Below are 25,284 nucleotides of genomic sequence, written 5' to 3' on the forward strand. Positions count from 1 at the left end.
TCTTTCTTCCGTCTTTGACACTAGTCATCTAGTCATTTTCATTTTAGCACTGAGATATTTTCTATCTCCGTGACTAATTTGTATTCTGTGTTTTGAGTTTTCTATTGACTGAGTGACTGTGAAAAATATGTCTGACAAAGAAAACAGGAGGAAATGCTTTAAATGCGGCTCTTCACCTGCCGAAGACGGCGTTAAATTGTTTCGTTTCCCTAATCCTGGAAGTAGGAACCTGTTTCGGTACGTAAATACATTATACTTAGTACATATTAAATGGTGTAAGTATATAAAACAACCCCCGCTTTTGGAAGATTCACTTCTTTTTCTTATGTTCATTTATAGCTGTATTACAGCCAGGGCCCCCGCCACCATATGTGCAATGTGTGCAATGCACACGGGCGCCAGACCACTGAACCAAATTTTGGTGCAACCAAGTTGCGGGGGTCATCTAGTTACTAATGCAGTGTGTGCTATAATTCTCTGTAATTCCATATTGTAAAGTCAGCTATATTTGTGGCGTGGCAATATAACTCCTGCGAGAGTCAGTCGTCTGCCCATCTCCTACATAACTTGTCGTGCAATAAAGTGATTCAGCGCATCCAGTATTTAATTTGAAGACCTCAGCCTTTGTACACTAAATTGGTGACCCCGATGTGATATGAACATGCAACCTTCTGATCGAAAGGTTGAAGGTATATTTATTTAGAAGGTATAATTATAATTGATGTATACATCCTTTAATTTTCAGGTGCGAGTCATGGGCAAGATATGTATTTTCCAATAGAAACTGTACATTTGAAATACAAAAAAAACTGTACTCTGAGCATAGGATGCTATGTGGCAGACATTTTAAAGATATAGACTTCATTGATGGTGACAAAAAGCTGTTATCAAGGTCAGCTATCCCAAGTGAGTGTGGTAAGTGTTTACACTCAGCCTTTTACTCACTTGCCATCGAGGCTTGAAATACTGGTGTTTATGGGAAGTGGAAACCAATATCAATGATCTTAAGGCGTAAGCGATACCAGTATCAGACGTAGTACCTGTACCACCAGTACAGGTACAATTTTTAAATGAGTAGCGGTACTATACCGGTACTAATCAAATACTTCAAAGTCAGAGTGGAAATCAGATTTAGTGATAAAGATGATGAAAATAACTTCATCAGTCTTAACCCTTTAACGGGCCTAAGGATACTGCACAATAAAATAACTTTTTACAGTTAATTATTATTTTTTATTAAAATTAAAGAAACACGTCTTTCAGGAAAATTTTAAAAAAACTGGGAAACCCCCGGAAAATTTGGTGGGAAAAATATTCCCATTGCCCTTCAGGGACAGTGAAATTGACGAAAGCATGGAACAATGCACAGGGCAACATCGCATTTCTCGCACTTCACTTTGCTCCTTTTGTCATTTGTTTTTGTGCTGCATAATTTGCAACGCTTGTAAGATTCCAATGCCACAGGCATATGTACACCCACATCTTTGTAACGCAGTTCAGTTGGCACAGTATTTAGAGTTTTTTGGTAATTCTCTGATTCCAAGACTCTTATTTTCTTGGTCACGTAATTTCCTATAGCAGATGTCCATTTTCTGCAGCTGTACCCATCGATCAGACCTCTGGCAATGGCCACACGGAATTCTAGGTTGGTGAGTCTTTGCGTTCTTGAAGTGCACGAATATGTTATAAAAGCATTAGTTATACAGGCATCAAAGAGAAAATAAAAAATTCTGACCCACCAACGCTTGCTCCTCCATCCAATAGAATAGGTGCCTCTTATTTGATCAAAGCGATCAACCCCCCCCATTCTCTTCGTGTATTGTTGAACAGCCCTTGGACAGTTGATAAGTTTTTTTGAGCCATCTTTCTGTGTTCTTGTTACATTACACACATGAGTATTATTTATTTTAGGATGAAAAGCAGTGGACAATATCAGGACTTCCTTTGTGTCTTGCCACACTGTGAATGCTACATCCTGTTTGGTCCTCCACTTGAAATTCCCTTTAGCTAACTTCAAGTTTTTTGTATTTTTTATCATATTTGGTAAATCGGATCGATTTCTTCTGACCGTTCCAGTAGCAAATAATCCATTCTCATGTAAATACTGAAATGAAATGAAATATATTTATTGCAAGAATGTAGTGCATTACATAGGTCTTCAAATTAAAAATACTGTTCTAAACATTCTGCCATCCAGGTGGCGTGCAAAAGTCAAAGTAAACATTTAATATAATATTGAAAATTAATTTATAGAATTACAAAATTAGAATCGATTACAAAACGAAGTTCGTAATTATTAAATTAGCATTAAAATATCCATTAGAAGTCAAAATAAGTAAAATTCATAAAAAATAAGTAGCAAAATGTCAAAATTACAGTAATAAATTCAATTATAATTATCCATTAGAAGTCAAAATAATGTCAAAATTACAGTAATAAATTAAATTAAAATTATCCATTAGAAGTCAAAATAATGTCAAAATTACAGTAATAAATTCAATTATAATTCATATATTCTTGGATACTATAAAAACTTTTTTCTGCAAACCACTTTGTAATTTCTCTTTTGAATACTAGGTTATTAAGGTCTTTAAAATGATTTGGCAATTTATTATATATTTTGATGGCATTAATGTATACATTTCGTTTAAAAATATCAAGCCTACACTGGGGCATATATAATTTAAATTTATTTCTTGGTGGGGCGGTTCTTCCATTTGCATTTGCACTTAGTATAAAGTATTCTGGATGCTGTTTCACAAACACATTAATATCTCTTAAGTACATACAAGGTAAAGGTAAAATGTGAAATTTTTCAAATAATGGTTTACAGCTATCCAGTGACCACGCTCCACATATTGCTCTAACGCATTTTTTTTGTACTCTAAAAGCTCTTTCAACTTCAACTGAGTTGCCCCACAATAATAGACCGTATGAAAGTACAGAGGATACATAAGCATGGTAGGCATTTAGAGCTGCTTCAACCGATACCAAAATTCGTAATTTTTTTATTGCGTAGACAAATTTTTCCAATTTACTACAAACATGTTCTACGTGTAATTTCCAGTCGCAGCGATCATCAATTATTAGTCCTAAAAATTTTGTGTTATTTACCATGTCAATGTTTGTATTATTATATTGTATGTCAAGGTTAATTTTTTGTGTCTTAGAGTGTCCGAATTGTATAATTTTCGTCTTATTTAGATTTACTTTTAAGTTATTGTTTTCAAGCCATTTTAATATTTTGTCAAGTATGTTTTTTATTAAGTTTTGAAATAATTGATTATTTTTACATTTAATTGCCAAAGTTGTGTCATCAGCGAATAATACTGTTTTATGATCAATAGCATTGGGAAGGTCATTGATATAAAGTAAAAATGATGATGAAGCAAAGCAGTATCAGTGAAGAAATTGTCGAATGTGACATGTTTTTCAAATTCTTCTTCTATAAGTTTTCTTGTCAGATTCTTTACAACCTTGGCTCCCAAACCCGTCTCAGTTCCTTGACCAGTTTTTCCCGTATATATTTCAAACTCATATAAGTATCCCGATTGACTGTCACATCGACACCACACTTTATAGCCCCTTTTGATAGGCTTCAAAGGCATATATTGCTTTAGGGTTGATCTTCCCTTGAACAAGATCATACTTTCGTCAACACTTTGTGATGACGAGTTTTTGGCTTTTTTTTGAAAATTGTTACCAAGCAGATTTAGTAGAGGACGCAATTTGTATAATTTGTCAAAGTCTGGATGTCCTGGTTGTGGTTGATGAGTGTTATCATTCAAATGCAGTGCTCTCAGTATGTTTTTAAATCGTTTTATAGGCATAACACTTGCTACCTCTTCTACTCTGAATCCTGGATCCAGTATAGTTCTATTTGAGGTAAAATGTGATATCCCATAATCACGATTATACCTAAAAAGGCACGAATTTCTTTTTTATCAACCGGTGTCCAATTAGGTATCCTGTTCTGCTCAGCATACAGATTTGTTTGTGTAACTATCACTTGGTACACTTCATCATCAAAAAATTTATCTAGATGTGCAACTGGACGGCATCGGTTGCTTAGCAGGTAAGTGGGTGCTATCAACATTTCATCAAAAACTTCTGGATCTGGGCGACTGACCCACATTTTTTTATTCCAGGGTTCATCTTCATCAACTTCAGAATCATTTGGGTCATCAGTTTCACATTCACTTGATACCTCAGGCTCCCAATCTTGATCTCTATCTAGTAAATCTATTGAATCAGACATATTATGTTGAGCTGACATACGTTGAGATTGAGACGGGACACTGGCTATTGGTTCAACAGTTTCATCTGAATCAGGAGAATCTTCTAACACATGTCTTAAATTTTCAGAGTTATACTCTTCATTTTCGTCCAGCTCCAAATCATCTTCCGAGTCGCAGTTATCCGGAATTCCACAAATTTCCTCTAATTCCAATTCAATTTCCCCATCCTTCTTGGTGACATTTTGTCACCAGAAGCCTGAAAGATACAAGAAAAGTGTAAAAAAACATGTATCCTTTCTAAATATAGTGATCTTGCCGGGCAACGGGTTCTATATTCCCACCAAGATATTGCCCTAGCCGGGCAACGGGGGATATATTCCCACCGAAACTAACCTCAATAATTGTAAATATTTCTGTTGAATTTCCAGAAATATTGGCACTAGTGACTAGCCGCTCGCTTCACCTTGGATACTGTAGTATCCAAGATCATTTTTAAGTCGCTACACCGGGCGCGAGGCGCTGTGGCCCGTTAATGCACCGCGTCTACGGGCAGTCGCCGTGCCCGCGTTGCGAATGCAACGAAATTAACAAATTTTGACCTAAATCTTGAGCAGACACGATTGATCTTATATTTATTTTGCTCACAATTTATAAGGCTACATATGAATTAACTTTTTCAGCCTTAATTATTGCCGATATAATTTTTATTAGGGTACAAAGTTAACAATTCATAGAAATTTCCACCATTCTTGATTTAAATTGATTTAATACGAATGTGGTAGCATTGAACTACACGTTTTTAGTCTTTTATATATCTCATGTGTATATTTATAAATAATGTATTATTATAAATAATGTAAAAAAACAAGTCGTATTTTATATATTTATTAAATTATGGAGTTTTGATTTCGACCTATGTTTCGCTCACCCGCAGTAGCAGACCAAATTTGAAAGTAACGTTTTGATCGCTTCTTGAATTATTGGTACTGTTTATAGATAAAAAATATAGGAAATCTCTGAAACTTGATACATTTCTTGATATTTCTGTGTAAAAATATCGTTGATAGAATAATATAATAACAGAAAAAAGACATCTGAAAGTAACAGTGCTTGCTCGAAAGAATGCTTCCGCCATTGCTCTTCTTTACGACATCTGTACGGTTGACTTTTATATGATGGCAACTTTAGTAAGTAAGTTATTGGAAACTAAAGTATATCTTCTAGCCAAAGAAATGCTAAAATATACCCTACGAACATTATAAAAAGGAGTAAAATCATTAAAATGTGTCCTCTCGTAACTGGGTACTGTAGTGTCCATAGATAATATTTTGGTGCATGAAAACATAAAGCCAAGGGCACACCTAGTCCCCACGAGCGGCATATTATATCGTATGATTATATTTAACAGTATTATGTCTACTTAATATATTTTAATATAGTTTATTCATGTTCTTTGTAATCTTTTAAACGTTTTTTTAAATAATTTCCAAATAAGAGGTAAAGTAAAAAAATATTATTTGTTAAGAATCACTTTTATTTAGAAATACTTATTATTACTTAAACTAGATATTAGTATTACCACACACAGGCGCATATATTATTTATACATTCTCATATACATAGATTCTACTGACTGACTGACTGACTTTGATAATAATAAAAAGTAACAAATACAACGCAACTTAAGTGTGATATTGTTTGAAGCAAAACTCAATACAGAGAGCCACTTTGCAGACATCGCAGCGCCATGTAGTCCTTGATACAATTTTTTTTTCAGCGCACCACTTGCATCGAGCTCTAGAAGAAGCACCTCGCTCAGGATAATGACCACCAGTTAATTGTGGCCGGCAGGCGCTAAGATTATTTTCGTTACTTGGTACCACCTCAATCCGTTGTGCTATTTGGTGGGGCATCGGTCCTCTGTATTGGGATTTCGACGACCTCTGTGGCTTAGTGGTGAGCGCGTTGGTAGCTCAAGCCGGGGGTCGCGGGTTCGAATCCCGCCGACGGAACAAAAAGTTTTTCAAAGTTCCTGGGTCATGGATGTGTATTAAATATGTGTATCATATAATAAAAAATCTTAAATATATGTATAGTATAAAAAGTATTAAATATATATCCGTTGTCTGGTACCTGTAACACAAGTCCTTCACGTACTTACCACGGGGCCAGACTGACGTGGTGTGAAGCGTCGATAGATATATTATTATAAAATAGCTATAACAAGCTCTTCGCGGAATTGGCGTGGTTTAAGGGGAGAAGGTCCGTAATTGAAAATTATATTGGCATTCATGATTGAAACGTTGAACAGCCTCCGGAATAGCTTTTTATACCAAACTGAATTTCTGGTTCTTTCCATGGGAAAAGCAGACAAAAGCTGGTCTTTTTTATCTACTCCTCCCATGGCATTGTTATAATCCAAGATTACTTTAGGACGATATTTATACTGGCCATGTTTTTCTTTGCCCCCTACTTCGACATTGTGATATGTTGATATCATAGAAACAAGGTTAGAGTCTCGCCAGACAAGAACGGTTAAGTCATGAGTTTGACTGAAAGCAATTTCTCCGACACGCATTTCAGTTTTAGTGATTTTTTTAAGAGAGTCTGGTACAAATTCGCGGTTAAGACGTAATGTGCCCATTGTGTCTGTTTTATGTAGCACTTTGAGAGACCGGGATAATAGCGGCGAATTGTAGAAATTATCCATAATCAAAGTGTAACCTTTATTAAAAAGGGGTCGCGTTAGATCATAAACTATACCCGCAGTCGCCCCATCAGGAAAGTTTTCATCAGTTCCGTACGTATGGTCCGTGGCGCTACTGTTACTTGTGGATTTGCCAGTATAAATTATAAAATTCCACAAATATCCGCTTTTGGATTCGCATATTTCATACGATTTAATGCCCACTTGAGCGGCTTTATTTGTAATTTTTTGCGAAAAGTTTAAACGACCTTTCCACAATAGTAAAGACTCGTCTACAGAAATTAGTTGATCGGGGCAATACAAACTGCGGAACTTGTCACTTAGATGGTCTATGACGGGCTGAATTTTTTGCAGCTTTATTTTATGTGTTGAAGCTCTTGGGTCCATATTACGATTGTCAGAAAAGTGTAAAAACCGCTTTAACATGATAAACCGCTTGTACGGCATTATTTTTCGAAAAAGCGGCATGTTGGTGTAAGGTAAATTAGAGTACCAATATTCCCTTTCCACTGGCTTGGGATTAAGTCCTTGAATTATTAAAATTGACAAGAAAGTCCACATTTCTGGAAGTGTTACATCTTTCCAGAATTTGTCGCTATTTGGAAAACTACGTGCATATTTGTTGGTTTCTTCTACTATTTGAGCGATTATTGTCTCGTCCCAAATTTTTTGTAAAGCCTGTAACGGGGTTTCTAGTTCGGAGACTGGAAATGTTGGACCCGATACCGCTGTGAATTGTTCCCGAACCCCATTAAAAACAGAACTTTCTTTTTTCCAGTCAAACACTAAAGCATCCGGTGGTAGTAATTGTTGAATTAATGCGTCATTCTGTGCATCAATCCTCATCAGCTGATTGACATGAGTTGGATCAGCATCTTCAGGGAATTCAGCTGGGAAGACATTATGTCGGGAGTTAACCGCAAAAAAATCACCTGAATCTTCAGTGTCCAGCTCAATGTCACTACCGGGGTTTTCAATCGAAACTTCTCCAAATAAATTAGCTAAGACGTCGTTTTCTGTTGCGTAATCTGAAAATAAGTTACACTTAGTTGTAATAATTGACGAAAAGAGGAATGAATATACTGTACCTTAATAAAAATATACAAATGAAATACCTGTACGTGGAAGGGTAACCTCTTCCATGTCTTGTGATAGATACACGTATTCCACATTCATCACTTGCATATTTTCGTCAACCACTTCTTCGCAATTTAAGACACTTTCACTTGGTATTGCAGGTACAATAGAGGTGTTTTGTATTCTATAAAAAAATATATTATGAAAATGGCGGTTTACTAAATATTAAAGTAATATTACATAAAAAATACACGCTGGCACGCTTACGTTGACAAAGGCTCCCTGAGTGAGACAGGTGGAGTGACGTGCATTCTGTAAAGAAAAAAACAGGAAGATCAATGAATGCCCAACTGTAAATATATATAACCAAAGCCACAATAAGAAAAATACACACTGCTGTTGAGTATTAAGCGCAGAAACCCTGGTCCACGGCAGCGATACTCTCTCAGGGGGTACAGTTGGAGTACCAGGCACCAAAGCACACGGCACTCTATCAGGTGATAAACGTCTTTTATTTTTTTTAGGCACTGGAGCATCTGGCATTATCATAAAATTCACCTCTTTACGGCGTTTCATTTCAAATAGTCGTTTTTTATCCTCAGGCTTAAGAGCTGTAGTCCGCTTTTTGTATAGAGCTCGGTTTTTTCGAACAATTGTCAGTTGGGAAGACAAGGTTGTATTCTCTATTGAGCTAGTAGATGGTTGAGGTTCTGTTAAGCTAGTCGATGGTTTCGGCTCTGTTGAACTTGTCATTAATTGAGGTTCGGTTGAGCTACTCAATGGTTCCGGGTCCGTCGAGTTAATCAATAGATCTGTTGAGTTACTTAATGATTGAGGCTGTGTTGTCGGCAAGAGTTCATTTGTGATTTGGTTGATTGTTCTTCTAAAATGAAAAACCTTGTTTGAAAAATGAAAGTTTGATAAACCTTGATTATAAAATAGAATCAGGAAAAAAAAAACAAACACCTATCACATCCACGGCCGCCTCTTGTACGACAGCCTCTTCTACCACCACCCCGAATATATGGACCACCTTGCCCACCGCGACACCGAGGCATGATGAGTAATAAGCAAGCAACTGTTTGGAAGATAAACATGCGATGGAGTAAAAGCAGTAATTGTATATTATTTTTATGTTAGTAAACGTTCACCATTTTGAGGATTATAATTTAAATAAAACGAACCTTTTCTGAACCGTTTTTCAGGTTTTGTGCTTTTTCAGTTACACAGTGTATAAAAAAGTAATTGAATGAGAGGCTATGATAAAAATTAGAATAGGCTGATCATTTATTTGAGTACCTCGGTATCATGTTTCAATCAGTTACAAAAAGAACATTCGTCAGCAAGATAATGTTCATAAATAGAAAAATTACATATTTGACACCAAAAAAAGTTGCTGTAGAATAATTGTTTTATCATTCGGTCATGATAAGTAAGAATGAAATGTGGTGTTGAATGTAAGTTTGTGCTGTGACCACAACCAAAACATGAATCACGTTTAATAAAATGTGTCAACAGCCATGGCCATTTTAGATTTTGTTGCCAAAATATATAGAAATCTGTTCGATTGAAATAATTATCCACGTCCAACAGAACTACCATTGTTATAGTTGATGATAGAACGGTAAGTGTAGGTAGCTTTTCAAAATGTTTACCTACAACAAACAGAAAAAAACACGGGAATATATTCATAAATAATCGGCCAAGTGCGAGTCAGACTCGCGCACGAAGGGTTCCGTACCGTTATAGAGCAAAATTAGGCCAAAAATTGTGTTTTTGTATGGGAGCCCCCCCTTAAATTTTTATTTTATTTTAATATTATTACTAATTATTAAAAGTTAATTAAGGATTTTGTGAAAATTTCATGTCCCTACCAGTTGTCATAATTGATATCGAGCAAAAAATCACGTTTGTTGTATGGGAGCTCCCTTTAAATATTAATTTTATTTTATTTTTAGTATTTGTTGTTGTAGCGGCAACAGAAATACGCAATCTGTGAAAATTTCAGAAGTCTAGCTATAGCGGTTCTTGAGTTACAGCCTGGAGACAGACTGACAGACAGACGGACAGGACAGACATCGATGTCTCAGTAATAGGGTCCCGTTTTTTCCCTTTGGGTACGGAACCCTAAAAATAACTCTAATAATCTAAATAGACACAAACTACGTACCTACAAATTATTCTGAACTCAGTGCGTACTGGCTTTAGCTAAATACTTTATATTCATCGTGGGTACTGGGGTGTCCAAACTAGTAAGGTTTTGAACAGTTGGATTTAAAAAGTGTAATCCTACATTATAATGTGAGTTTTAAGGACAAAAAGCATGTATAGCGTCTCCATGCTTCTTACAGTATCCAATTCATGCTGTACTTTAATCAAAATGATAATAAATAGCTAAGCAAAAACAAAAAAATGTTCACCCATCTGCCTGAGGCGGAAGGCAGTACAGTTTTATTTCAAAAAACTTGGGTGATTTTGCAGGTATTAATGGAATTTTGTTCACAAATTTATCAGCGAACATGTAGGCACTATCAGGTATAATTCGACTTACCAATTACTTGGATATTTCACAACTTCTTTTACAAAAACAATTGCACATAGGTGGACAAATTGCCTCGTGGCGAACGCCCGACTTTGAAATGAAATAAGTCATTCACATTTGTATGAATCGTAGCGACATCTAGGTGAAAAGTATGATAAAATTTAGCGAGAAAAGGATGGATGTTTGTACTAGACGTATTTTTTACGTGTTTAAGCAGGAGAGATATATTTTTCGGCGTTCTACTTCTTGGTCACTCTAGTGTCCAAGGTGAAGCGACGGACAAATGATCTTGGGTACTACAGTATCCAAAGTGAAGCCACTGGTCCAATGCGCCTCACGTCCGGTGAAGCGAGCGGCTAGTATATTGACTGATTTATCGAAATAAATGAATTACTCACCACTTCCAGTACGAAAATTGTAAGATGCACGTTGATGTATTTCACTATTGAAAAAATCTCGTTTTCGCAACAAAAAACAGCTGAAACCACCATGACACTTCAAACGTCAAATTTTTTTTTTAATTTATAATGTTTGACATATATCTATGGAGTTGCTACTGTTCAGAAAAAATACTCCCAACTCATAAAAATAATAACAAACTAAATTTAGACATATAGGCTCATTAATTTCTTCAATTATTTCACTATGGCCATATAACATTATTTCAGGTGGATAGGGCCATTTGAAAGTATTTCCTGTAGTGAAAGTCATTGCACTTATTTCGAATTCGGTTTTACCAAGTTTTCAATCTTACCTGGAAAATACTCCCCTTCATACTTAATTATTACGAAACTTCCTATCGAAAACTTCTTCTGTAATTTAGTAAACTTTGAAGATGGAAGTTTCTTTATAGGATAATTTTCCAAGTCTGAGTTTAAAGAATCAGGCTCATCATAGCTATTATCACTTTCAGCGTAGGAAATATCCATATTTGAATCTGATGTCAATTCTTTTTGAATGCTCATCTTTCTTTTAACTTTTGTCTTAGCTGTTTTCTTCTTCTTATCGTTGGCTAACTGTTCCTTCAATTTCTTCTTTTCTATTCTCTGTTTTGCTCTTTCGTCTTTTTCTCGTTGTTTTTTATTTTTCTCAGCTTCTTTCTTCTCGTGATACTCTTTCCAAGCTTTATTTGTCACTGTTAAAGGAATCTTATCTCGCTTTGTCTTTTTGTTACTATACAAATTAAAAAACAGACTCCTCTTAAAGGGAGATGGTACTATTACTCCCAAAACGGTTTCCATAGAGTTCTTCTGTGGCGTTGTGTCCTGTAGTACCATAATACTAATTATAGGTTCTTGAGATATGCGGTCTTCTATTATTTTAGGCAAATCGGAAGAAGATAATGACTCCGGTAGTGGTAGTGCTTGGTCAATTAATGTATCAATATTGGTGTTAATGTTGGGTGCTTCGATTAGAAGATCTCTTGTCACTTTAGGTAAAGTTGGAAAAGAAAGTAATGGTAGAGGAAGAGGTTGGTTGGGTTGAACAGTAACACTTTCTATGACTGCGTCTTTTGATGAATTATCAGTCTGCACGCTGTTTTCAATTTCTGTTAGCACAGTGAGACCAGCATCTGACGAAATAAAAACATGTTCTTCGGTTAAAACTTCGTTTATCTGGGCAGTGGTTAAATTATTTGAGACATTGTTTGTCTCTTCCAATGTGTCTGACGTTAAAGCAGCATCCGACGAATTCGAATGACACTCGAGTTCGGATTTATTTTTGGCCCAAATGACATATAAAGCCACGTCTTCATTAGGTATGTTACTTTCCAGTGTATTTCTATTTTCAAAGTATAATTTATTAAATAAGTGTAACTTTTGAGCTGAAAAATGTTCGCAGAATATGTTTAGTGGAAGTGGATTGCTATAGGAAACACTATTTATTTCTGTTCAAAGAACGTTTATTATTATTTTAGAAAATATTACACTTTTTACTTAAACTGACTTATAGCACAATATCAAGGAGCCTTTTTGACAAGAGAGTGACACAAATGTGTTAGTCGCGCTAAAACTCGAAAACGGCTGGACGGATTGGGCCGATTTTAGTCTTAAAATAGCCGTAGAAGTCCAGGGAAGGTTTTAAAGTGACACGAAGTTCACCGGGACACCTAGTCTTATATATAAAAATGGATTTTCAAATGTGTTAGTCGCGCTAAAACTCGAAAATGGCTGAACGGATTGGGCTGATTTTAGTCTTAAAATGTTCGTAGAAGTCCAGGGAAGGTTTTAAAGTGACACGAAGTTCACCGGGACACCTAGTCTTATATATAAAAATGGATTTTCAAATGTGTTAGTCGCGCTAAAACTCGAAAATGGCTGAACGGATTGGGCTGATTTTAGTCTCAAAATGTTCGTAGAAGTCCAGGGAAGGTTTTAAAGTGACACGAAGTTCACCGGGACAGCTAGTATTTAATATAAATTTAATGTTGCCTTATTTTTAACACACCCCCTCAACAATAAATATTATTATAATATTATAACCATTAAAATATTTTTTTTTATTTCCATCACACCCCCTTAATAAGTACAGGTAACAAACCAAAAAAATATGTAAGTACCTAAATAGGTATATTTTTTTTTGGTTAATAAGTTATTCATCTGTAAGAAGCCAGTCGGTCAAATGACCGACTGGCTTCTTACCGACCGACCGACTGAATTCGGGTATTTTTCCACCTGCCTGATTTATTCTATTTGCCAATTCTTCTAGCTTTGCTATATATAATGATATTTCCTCATTTTTAGTATATTGGGCTTCAAAAAACTTTTGTTGCAGAAGTGTCAGATTTCGATTCATATATTGAACACAACTTTTCCCATATTTCTTTAGCAGTCTCATAGTTTGACACTTGTAAAATATTTTTGTTGTTCAGCCTTGTTACAATTATAGATTGTGCCTTTGCGTCTCGTGTCGGCCATTTAACATTTTACATCTTGTCCATCATTTATATCCGATCTGTCTACAACTCCAAATATTCCTTGTGCTTTTAATATTACACGAATAATTTGAAACTTCCAAGACATCCAATTCGATAATTCTTCCAATAACAGTAAGTTTTGGTTTTCTGAAGTAGCTTCCATATCTATATTTTACGATAAGCGAGCTATACGTTCGATTTACAAAATGTCTACATTTGAATCTTTGAGAGAAAAGTTTAAAGAAATTGGTATTCTGACTACTTCTCAATACATTTTGGATAATGTAATACATGTTAGAAAAAATATATGTAAATTTAAAGCCAAAGGTGACATTCATTGTAGAAACACCAGAAATAAGTACAAGCTAGATTTGCCAGTGATCAGACTTAGTAAAGTCAGAAAAACTTTTAAAGGTCAATGTATAACGCCTTTTCAATAAAATCCCAGAAAACGTTCAAAATCTTTCCATTAATAAATTTAAGAAAGTAGTCAAAGAGCGTTTGTGTGCCAAAGCCTATTATAAGGTCAATGATTTCATAAATGATGGCACATCTTGGGAGTAGGATGGCTGCTTACAAGGCTACTTCTACATTATTGTACATGACTTACTATGTATGTATGTTGACATTGTATAATTTTAAGTTACAGCATTGTAAATTTTATTTTAAAAGATTAATTTTTTTACCTCACTTTTTTTTGGTAAAAAAAGTGGGCCCCGTGCGAGTTTCTTACGCCGGTTCTTCTCGCCGGGATAGTTCCCGAACCGGTGGTAGGCACCGTAGCTAATATTAACATTCTGAAAGTATTTTCTTTAAATCTACTCAGAAATAAATTATTTTTTATTTTATTTTTTATACCGTTTGACCCGACTCCCCCTTCCTTTGTTCCAACCTCGCTTTACCGCGATAATAATCTATAGCAATCCGGAGTTCTGGGTACATAACCTGTTCGCAGAACACAGGTACATAACATGTTTACGAGCAGTGGAAGTGGATTGCTATAGGACACTATTTATTTCTGTCCAAAGAACGTTTATTATTATTTTAGCTCACTTTTTACTTAAACTGACTTAAAGCACAATATCAAGGAGCCTTTTTGACAAGAGAGTGACACAAGCCCATAGAGAAAAGACACACCCACAAAGCAAAGAGGGCACCATAGATTAAAAATATATTTAATATAAATTTAATGTTGCCTTATTTTTAACAAAAAAACATTTATGATTTCCTTTTCTAAATATTTCATGAACTCCTTCTGCACTGGATTAGTTTTAGGCGTGGTGTCTTTTTCGGTTTGTCTAATTTTAGACATGTCAATATAATCAGGCCCGAATGGAAAAAGGCCCCCCGCTCTGAACCCATTTTTGTCGCAATCTTTCGTTATATTTGTGAGTGTTTTTGGAGTACTGGGGCAAAATTCTCTTTACGGAGATTTTGACCAAGGTTCTCCATTTTCCATTGCATCACGGCTTTTCTCCAATGTGCTTTGAGGGGTCTGAATACTGATAAGTCCATCGGTTGTAATAAATGTGTTGAGTTTGGATATAAGTAAGGCAAATATTTCAATACCATTTTGAGTGCTAAAATTCGATAAATGAAGCGTGAGATGCGATTTGTGGCCATCAACGAATACTAAAATCGGTTTTTCAATATTGTTTTGCTCTAGCCAAGAGTTGATGACATTAGTAATATATTCAAAGAAAGTACTGCTGCACATCCACCCACTCTCCGACTTACCTATTGCCCATTCTTCGGGAACACTTGCAGCAATAGATGCAGGTATCTGTTCATAATTAAATACAATCATTGGAGGGGCTAGGTCTCCGGCTGCATTTCCCGTTAAAAGGACCGTAAGATTGTCCTTGTCATCGCCACAACTACTATATATGGGTGTTTGTCTCCTTTCTTTACTATTACACGATTAGGTTTGGGTGACAAGAAAAACGCACTTTCGTCTGTGTTGAATAGCCTGTGTGGGTTGTTTAGAACAGTTTTTAAATTTTGTTCGTCCAAATAAATTTCAACTTCATTAAACCAGGTCCTGATGTTATTCTCAGACACATTATCTCGAGCTCTCGATAAGTTGTCTGGTACCCTTTCTGACAAGATTGGATGTCTTTTCAAAAACGACTGAAACCATTTCTTACCAGGCCTGTTATTAGTAAAAGGATTTGGCCTGTTTTGATTAAGTAATTATTATTTTTTGGACACTGTCCAATAGAGAATCTTTAGTCAGTGGTACATGTTTTTCAGATAACTTTAACAACCATCTTTCGAAAATGTCTTCTTCTGATTTTGTTAATATAGTATTTGGCCCCATAGCGCAACCGATTAGAGTTTTTCCTGATAATTTGTCGTGTAGAGTAATCCTTGGTACTACAAAAAGTTTCGCAGCAACTGCAATCTTTTCGCCATTCTTTACACCCTCAACCGCTTTTTCTATCTGGTCGGGAGTGTAGTTTTTTCTCGGAGCCATCTGAAACCAATTATCGACACATTTAAATTACATTAATCGACATGGTGTCGATTACTGGTAACTCTACTTTGATCAACCTATTTTAAATATCTACCAATTCTGCAAAGAAAAGACGACCGTATTCCTTTGTAAAATAAAAAAGTTAAAAAAAATATTTTCGACACTTGTCGATAACTGAAGAAACTCAATTTTAGAGAACCAGTAATCGACTGTCGACACCAGCAAAAACCTTTAAAAAAGTAACCTCATAAATTCTGTTATATTTAATTAATAATCATACTATAATTCCCATAATACACCGTCAAACACTTAGAAAAAAAAATAAGTTAATAATACACCAAGATAACGATCAAACATTGTACTTACTTTGCTATAGATTTCGCTTAGAATTGTCTTTGTTTTGGAAGGAACACTAGCCGGTCACGTTTTTAGACGAAATGACGGATTACAATCAAATGTCACTGGATGACAGTAGAAAGCGTACTTATCAGTGTACAGTGTAGCCATATTAAAAAATCGGATTCTCACTCTTATTTCCTTTAATTACAGAAAAAAATGTCGATCATTGGTTCTTGTCGATTATTGGTGCCAATACGTATATTATTGATTACGAGCAAAAAAGGCCAAAAAATCACGTTTCTTGTATGGGAGCCGCCCTTAAATATTAATTTTATTTTAATTTTATTATTAATTATTAAAGTACCCATACAAAAACACATTTATTTTATTACTTTTGCTAAGATAAAAAAAAGATATAAACAATGATTTTTTTAAAATATCTATTAATAATATTATTAACTATTGTCTAGAGAATTTAAAAATAAATATTAATTAGACATTATTATTTTTTTAAATATATTTTTCTTGGGTCGAAAGTACCCAAATTTGAGATTTTTTGAACTTTTAAAAATTTATATCTTTAAAAATATTAACTTTATCCTGAAAAGTCATAGGGCCTTTTTATTGGTATTTCGATAAAGAATATAAAAAAATGTCCGGTTGAAAAATAACAATTCCTTGCAATTGTTTAAACAATGTTTGTTTAAACAATATGGCACCGGGTTGCGCCATGGCAACATGCATTTATATCATCACTAGGGCAATTTGAAGAGAATCGTATAAAAAAATTGAGGTGGAATAGTTTTCGGTACTCATGCGCCGACTCGTGCTAGTCTATTAGGTGGTGATAGTACTCATGTATTATGAATTTATGATCAACTTTTAATATGAAGCCAACTCTGTATCTCGAAAAATAATCAGCTGTTTTATTAATTTTACTCGAATAGGCATTGACGATTTGTATGAAATATTTCATATTATTTTGGGATACAAAGTTGGCCCCTTAGTAAAAGTTGATCTTGTTTCTGAGTAGGTACTATTTATGTTGATCAATTAACACGTTGTATACCTACACAAAAGATTACCCGAGAACTTTGAGGAATTTTTCCATCCATGAATATGAACAACTTTCGCAATGGAGCCAACTCTGTAGCTCTCAAGTAAAAATCAGATGTTTGTTGTTTGTGTTGAGTTGATATCGATGATTCGTATGAAACAGCAGATTTTTATTTGAGAGTTACAGAGCTGATTAGACAGTCAAAGTTGTTCATATTCAAACGAAGAAGATATATCTTTATATCGTACGAATACCTCGCGTGATCTTATTAGTATATAAAGTCATATTTTTTGTAATTTTTCCACTAGTATTCTTTGGAAAAGTTATTTATTTTCAGTGTCATAATGAGTCCGGCATATTTAAGAGATTATTTTACAAGACTTATTTATAAATTATGCATTATTTTTAGGTCCTGCAATTGTACCGGAAAGTGTTGGAGACGAAAGCAGCGAGGAAATAGAATCTGTTCATTGTGAGGAATCGCAAAATGATAAAATGTTAGCATCACCACTTACGTTGAACCCTGACGCATCTACTCCGGATTTAGATTCTCCTAATGCGTCTGCTACAGACTTATATTTCGATGTTGTACTAAAAGACATGAAAGACAAGAAAAGACCGATGACAAATATGGAGGACAATATTAATGAGTGTTACGAATTTTTAATGGCATTGGCGAAACCTTTAAGCAAGTTATCTGAACAAAGACGCCATGAATGCATGCATCAAATAGCCTATATTGTCATGGATAATACTCGAGAGCAACAACAATAACAGCAACAGTGGTCACAAACTTGATAAAATGTTATATTTTATATATACAGGTTGTAACAAAAATCTTTCTTCAAAGAAAATTTTTGTAGCATAAAAGTTCGTTTCGGCCACAATTAATTCTAAGACCTCATCGGTCCAATAGGAACGGAAAACGTCGTAAGCTGAATTAAAATACTGAACCGAATCAGTACGCTCTGGCTGAAAAAATTCTTCTTGACTTTGAAAGGTATCCATAGAATACCACTCAAAGTCAAGATTCTGGCGTTCCACCTCACCTCCATCACTGGCGTCGACAAATTCATCCTAGCTCTCACTAGCAAGTGTAGTAACCCTTTCTCGTTCGGTACTATCAACCACGGCATCACCTTGCAATCTCCTCTGTCGTCTCCTCACTACATCCGTCGCCAAACTCACCAATTCGGAAGGAACGACGGCATCAGTAAGCCATAATTATTTGGTGAAGTGGTTGTCCCACCTCCCACTGCCGTCCTCTACGGCCCCTGTTTGGATACCCACCCTTACGTGCACTGTCTTCGCACACCCCTGACCCCCCTTCGGCCACCCCTTCTCCCGCTCGTTCTCTATTGCTGAACGCATGCAACAACACAACGAGCTCTTTCATGCTCTACTGTTGCATACAATGGGCATCCGGGGCAAAAAACTCGTCGCCCGTCGGCTGGTCATATAATAAAGGGGCTGGCCGTAATATAAAATGGATAGTTCGTAGGCCTTGTCTTGTAGATAACTAAAAAGAGTAAAATTGCTATTTTGTAACAAAAAATTGAATCCGACTTCGAAGGTAAAAACAATATTGAAATGAAATGAAAATATACTTTATTGTGCACAATCAAATTACATAAACAAAGTTTAAAATATATGAATAAACAAAATAAGATGAAAGCACACAAAGGCGGCCTTATTACTAAGCAGCAATCTCTTCCAGGCATCATTTGAAGCGAGAGGATTAGATTGCTGGATTTGGGTGTAGTGCTAAAAAGTATATAATTATTGTAATATTGAAATATAAAAAGTTAATGTATAAAAATAAACATACATAAACAATTACTTATATATACTTATAAATACATATAAATAGATACATAATACATTATATACTTACATAATATAATATATAGATACGATACTATAATATAAATACAATTAAGTAATAAACTACATAAATTTAAATTTGACACGTGAAACTAAGATACTAAGTCTTTTAAAGAGGACTTAATAATATTCGATGTTTTGGCTTGTCTAATTCGCGTAGGTCGGGTGTTCCAGAGAAGAATGGACTGGACGGAGTAGGATGAGTGGAGAAACTTTGTCCGGTGAGTAGGGATATCCAGTAAGAGATTGGTCGACGATCTCAACTCTTGCCGATCAGGACAGCGAAATTCGTAGGATTTTTTAAGGTACTGAGGACTGTTGGGATCAAAAAGAATGGTGTAAAGGAGTGAAAGTACGCGAGCATTGCGACGGTAACGTAACGGCAGCCACTTCAACCTATTGCGAAACTCTGTTACGTGATCAAATTTGCGTAATCCAAAGATGAACCTTAGAGACAAGTTTTGAAGGCGCTCAAGTTTGTCGAGCTTGTCCTCGGTTAATATTCTTAAAATGACCTAAAAAGTATGAAATAATTCTTATTATTGATTAGTGCCTTTTTCAAAATTCGACTAACTACTTGACATAGAACTTAGCCAGTACCAGGGGGGGTGTCACTCCGCCGTTCCGCCGCCGAGCTACAAGTACATACAGAGACTCCTCGACGTAGGTGCGATTCAATGGTTGCCGCGCACTGACTCGTGGCGCACGCGCGCGCCTCTTACGCAGTGTCATATTTTAATTGGCAAAATTTGTCAAAATAAATAAATACTGGGTTCAATTTTTTGTTAATTCTTATAAATGGAAATGTTATTTATTTTTATATAAAATATTTAGCTAATCGTACAGGAGACTAATTAAGCAACAATTTTTTTGTATATTTATTTTTCTTAGTTCAGTGTATTTAGCTATAATGCTACCTAATCAAACCGCATTTTTTTAATCCTTTGCGATTATTGTGATGGTTAAAACGTATTTATGTGATTTTGTATGCGGGTATAACATTTTTTTATAGTATAGACATGGAGATGAATATATTGTCTTTCATTTGAAACCAAAATAACCTCGCAGTGTGACTCCTAATTCTTTAAAATGGTACCTGAAAAACGCAGATATTTGTGAAAAAATGTGATAGCGTCCTTAAGTATTATTATTTATTAGGGTAACTCGATGAATGATTCTTTCACTTTATAGTATTTTGTGATGTATTTGTATCATGATTTTCCAAATATTTTGTTGACATAAATTCGCGGAGTCTGTCCGATACTGTTACAGGATCGTTAGAATTATTGCTAGTGAGAACTGAAGCTGCAGGTGTTTCTGGAGCAATATAATTTTCATCCTCTAACAAAATCATCCTATGATATTTTATGTCTTAAGCACCTGCGACATAAAATATCATATCAGATCACCTGATCACGTGCAGTTGCTCGTTGTTCTCTTGACAATATTGCATTGTAGCGCGGATTTAAATAAATAGCACCAATGAATACATCATTGGCAAACAGAACTTCTTGTCTTTCATTTATGTGTTTTGATAATTTTCTGCTTAAATGTGTATTAATTTACCTTGTCTCAAGATCGCATTTAAGCCAATTTCCATAAAAATCACTCATGCTCAACTGTTCAGTTTGTAATGTCTTGGTTAATATCCTTGATGGTTAAAGCGATTTCAATAAGTTATCTAACACAGGCCAATTTTCAGGTGGTAAAAAAGATCATTGCTTGGTTCAGCACTTACAACTTCCTTATAATCCAGAAATCGTTCCACCATATCGTATTCGTATGTCGAACCCCAACGGGTGGGACACTCTAAAAATGGTTTTCGTTTATTACTTGCTTTTAGAAACATTGCATAATTCTGTGTACGAACCTTTTTTACCAAGGTTCGTACTAAGTTGATGGTATTTTGCGTGCTTTCATCTTTGAGCGCGTCTTTTGCTGCCAATTGCAATGTGTAAGCGGCACATCTTACAGTCGGTATGGTAAAATTTTCGTGTTGAATTGATCAAGACAGAGAAGTTTCAAAATTAGCTTGATATAACTCAGGGTCAATCAGATTTTCGTTTTCGATAGAAATTATATCTTCTTTATCATCAGAATTTTCGTCGTCCCCATCACTAGTAGCATCAACTGATGATGAGTTTAATTTGGAATTTGGACTGGAGATTTTAGATCTTGTTGACTCAGTATTTTTAGTAACTTTTTTGTCATTTGCTACAACATGACAACATACAAAAGTTTTTCTTTGTTCCCATGACATTGTTTTCCAAAACATTTCAAATAACTCCTTACTTTTATCTTCATCTATGTTATCACAACTTCTCAGTTTTGATTTCTTACAAAATGATGAAATACAAGTAGGTTTCATACGTCTTGCAGGCTTTAAGAAATCATGATGGACTTTTTTTCATATTATGATCATTGCGACTCGTCTATAGCCTAAATACGCCTATCCTTTCATTCTTAAATCTTTATTCAAGATTTTTTTTCCACTTACCCGGTTCTTTATTAGCTTTATTTTGTATTTTCCTATTGATTGATAAATCTCCGTGATACGTATCAGTTTTTTCTAATTAATCCGGTTGATGGCTAGATGTTTCACACAAAATCAATTCATCAGGTTGTAAGATGTCTCACCAATAATGGCAACTTCATTAGGTTGGGGTCTTGATGTCTCACCAACAGCGGCTACTTCATTAGGTTAGGGAATCGATACCTCACCAACAGCGGCAACTTCATCGAGTTGGAGGCTTGATATCTCACTAACAGTAACAACAGCAGAATTCAGTACACTGGGAATATCATTTGCAATCATATTTAAATTGACTTGAGGATTTGAGTTTTCCATAACTGTACTAGTTTCTGTCAATAGTATGTTGCTCGTAGAGGAAATATCAGGCAAAAGTTAATTTGTTGGAATTCGCCTTCTTCTTTATTTGGTTAATTTCTACGTTATTTTGAAATAATGCACCCTTGCTGCTCAATGTGATTGTATCAGCTTGCGCAATTTTTTCGTCATCAAAGCCGGCAGGCTTAAAATTTATACTACCTACTGCTTGATGTAAGCCCGCTACCCATTATAGTTAAGGTCAGGCGGGGCAATTTCAACCGGTGATGGAAAAAAAAAACTTTGACCACACCCGTAAATAATACCTGATGCAATTTTATAGAAAATTTACTGCGTTCATGCTGTAGAGTGGTTATGTGAGTTTTATTTTTCCATGTTTGTATTCAATTATTATAGATTTTTATACTTGAAAATGCCTTTCTTATATAAAAAGGTCAAAAATAGTTGAAATTCCCCCTCGGAGGGGCAAAATAAACTATTGATTATAAGCGGAGTTGTAGTGTAGATGAACGGCTAAATTTGAGCTCCTGAGGTTTGTCGTAAGGTCGATAATCTAAATTGAATCCTATCTTCTATGAAACAAGGCTCACATTTGAAAAAAAACGCATAACAAATTTAAGCGGGGTAATTTCAACTGCTCGCTATACTGACTAGTGATGTGACTGATAAAAAAATAGTCGATAGATGTTTTCACACTTCTTTTTTATACCTACGACAGTAAAAAAAAACCGGGCATTTCCCGTGGCACTGCTGGCACTTAATAGCTGTGGTAGTACTACGGTAAATAAAATTTAACCATGGCACTACCAGTAGTTCCACCGGTAGTGCCACGGGAAATGCGCGAAAAAAATTCGAATTTTGTTTTAAAAATAATTTTAATGTGTCGGCATGAGTACAGGACAGAACGATCTCAGGACATCAGGATGGCAGGTTAAAAGGCCTTACGAAATATATTTGGTTGGATGGTTAGTGTACGAGATTACGAATGTTTGAATTCAATACACGACATAACGGCGGAACTGTGGGGAAGCATGAAACATTTTATTTCACATTAGTCTCCACAGCGCACCCACTGGAGTAAATATGAGAAATGAAAGTGGAAAGTGCAGAATTCAGGGTGATGAGCTAAATCGACGCGTATTTTTCCATGGGTTTATTTCGCATATTTTCCCCAGTGGGTGCAAACAGAGTGAAGACGAATGGGTGGGTTGGAATGGAAATCTAGTCCATAGTCAAATAAGAAAACTATGTGCAAAATAAAAAAAAATACATATTTATTACTTAAAGAGCAACACCTTCAACAGACATGTTGAATTTTACTACTATATTCTTAACATAACATTGGCACAAAACTTCAGTCTTAGTTTTATAGTCTTTGGACGGAGTAATTGTAACTACAATCATACTATCAAACTAAGTAATTAAAATCAAAACTAAAAAATCAACAGTCTTCTGTTTAACTTAATTAAGTATATTCTTTAATATCAATATCGTTCGGAAACATATAATCAACGCCTTTCACATCAGGGTCGGGAAGATAATCAATTATCTCATGTTCTTCTATGATTGAGTGATCATTTTCGATAATACGAAAGACTTTTTTATTCTTGTTTAAGGAATGAAACCCTTGTACTACAATTTTGCCTTCACTCACACTTTCTATCTGGCACACATACTTAAAGGTCTTTTTGCCCTTCGATGACGAGAATTTTGCTAAAATAAATTTTCCTTCTTTTGGTTTTTGTTTTGACCAACATTGTACTGGGATTATTTTAGATGTACTAGCTTCAACTAACTCCACATCAGCAACATTTTCCTCATAATCTAATTCCATCATGCGGTTGTAAAATGTTTCCAAATTATCTACCGATTCAGTCTCACTCAAAGATACGTATGAACAAGGAGAATCACTATCTGATACGTATTTCTGGCACTTGCGGATATTCCTCTTACCAGACTTTTTAATATACTTTGACTTTGGATCCAACCCGCCTGATTCTCTCTCCTGTTTTTTAGGTTTTCTGGGTTTTTTGCTCTTTGAGATGGCCTGTTTTTCAAGCAATTTTTGTTTTTTTTGGTTTTCTTTATCTTTTTTCTTCTTCTCCTTCTCTTTTTTTTTATTTTCTTTATCTTTTAGTATCATCTCCTTCTCTTCTTTTTCTTTTTTCATTCTATCTATTGTGTCTTTATATGTCAAAACTTCGGCGTCGCTGTTAGCAATACGCTTTTTCTTTGTTTTTGGAAGATCACTCTTTGATATAGTTTGAAGCAATAATTCCTCAAACGAAACACATGGCTCCTTAAGCTCGTTTGTTTTAGCTGCATATTTCACTAACTTGCAATCTAAAATTTTCAGAGATGATAGTTTGTTCAAGTCAAATTTTTTGGATATTGGCAGTTTTGACGTGACAGTGATAGGTACGTTTTGCATCTTGATGTTACTCTGATACGCTTTTTTCTGGTGGGAGTTATTATTAGAAAAAAAACTGGAACTTGGTTCGTCACAGATTTTTTCAACTATTTGCCCGTTTGTAAATTGCTTATTTATTTTGGTTAGTGCAATTGTGGTTAAACTTGGAACCGATGGTACGACAGGCATGACATTCTCTTTGAATTCTTGTGTTTCGTTGCAATTGTAACAGGCATGCTTATCTTGCGCTGGTAAAGAGTCCGCTTGGATGGCATTCGACTGAGAATTTTCCAATTCTTGTGTCTCGTTGCAATCAGAGCCATGCTTATCTTGCGCTGGTAAAGAGTCCGCTTGGATGGCTTTCGACTGAGAATTTTCCAATTCTTGTGTCTCGTTGCAATCAGAGCCATGCTTATCTTGTGCTGGTAAAGAATCCGCTTGGATGGCGTTGGACTGAGAATTCTCCAATTCATGTGTTATGTTGCAACCACAGCCATGCACAACTTGCACTGCTGGTATGGGGCTCTCTTGTATGGCATCGGCCTGAGAATTCTTCCATTTTTGCAATACCAAAGGGTCGAAAATCTCCTCCTTGATGGCATTTCCATTTAATGGTTGAATGCCAGTCTTACGAAATCCATTTTGTAAAATTAGAGGATCCAGTTCATCCCATATTTTGGTTAGAATTCGTGCAAATTCAGACTTTGGTAAGTTTGTACCAATATGAAGCCTCTGCCATTTGATTACTTCGTCTTCCCAGCGGTCTTTTAGGGGTTTCATGGCGCTGCA

General features: G+C 35.3%; 1 protein-coding gene across 2 annotated transcripts; it reads left to right on the forward strand.

The window, feature by feature from the left end:
- Positions 1 to 18,891, forward strand: LOC121735986. Of its 2 annotated transcripts, none has more exons than XM_042126994.1 (3): positions 1 to 237; positions 746 to 915; positions 17,763 to 18,891. In XM_042126994.1, the coding sequence occupies exons 1-3, from the start codon at positions 128 to 130 to the stop codon at positions 18,125 to 18,127; spliced, it is 645 nt and encodes a 214-aa protein (XP_041982928.1). In that variant the 5' UTR covers positions 1 to 127; the 3' UTR covers positions 18,128 to 18,891. The 2 variants fall into 2 exon arrangements, with proteins under 2 accessions (XP_041982928.1, XP_041982929.1); XM_042126995.1 differs by having other exon boundaries at positions 746 to 906.
- The last annotated feature ends 6,393 nt before the right edge of the window (positions 18,892 to 25,284 follow it).

This window comes from Aricia agestis, chromosome 18 (genome assembly GCF_905147365.1).
Source record: "Aricia agestis chromosome 18, ilAriAges1.1, whole genome shotgun sequence".
Classification (NCBI taxonomy): Eukaryota; Metazoa; Arthropoda; class Insecta; order Lepidoptera; family Lycaenidae; genus Aricia; species Aricia agestis.

Coding starts and splice junctions, on each gene's coding strand:
- LOC121735986 (XM_042126994.1), top strand. CDS start 128: ATGTCTGACAAAGAAAACAGGAGGAAATGCTTTAAATGCGGCTCTTCA. Junction 238..745: donor GGAAGTAGGAACCTGTTTCG/GTACGTAAATAC, acceptor TTTAATTTTCAG/GTGCGAGTCATGGGCAAGAT. Junction 916..17,762: donor AGCTATCCCAAGTGAGTGTG/GTAAGTGTTTAC, acceptor CATTATTTTTAG/GTCCTGCAATTGTACCGGAA.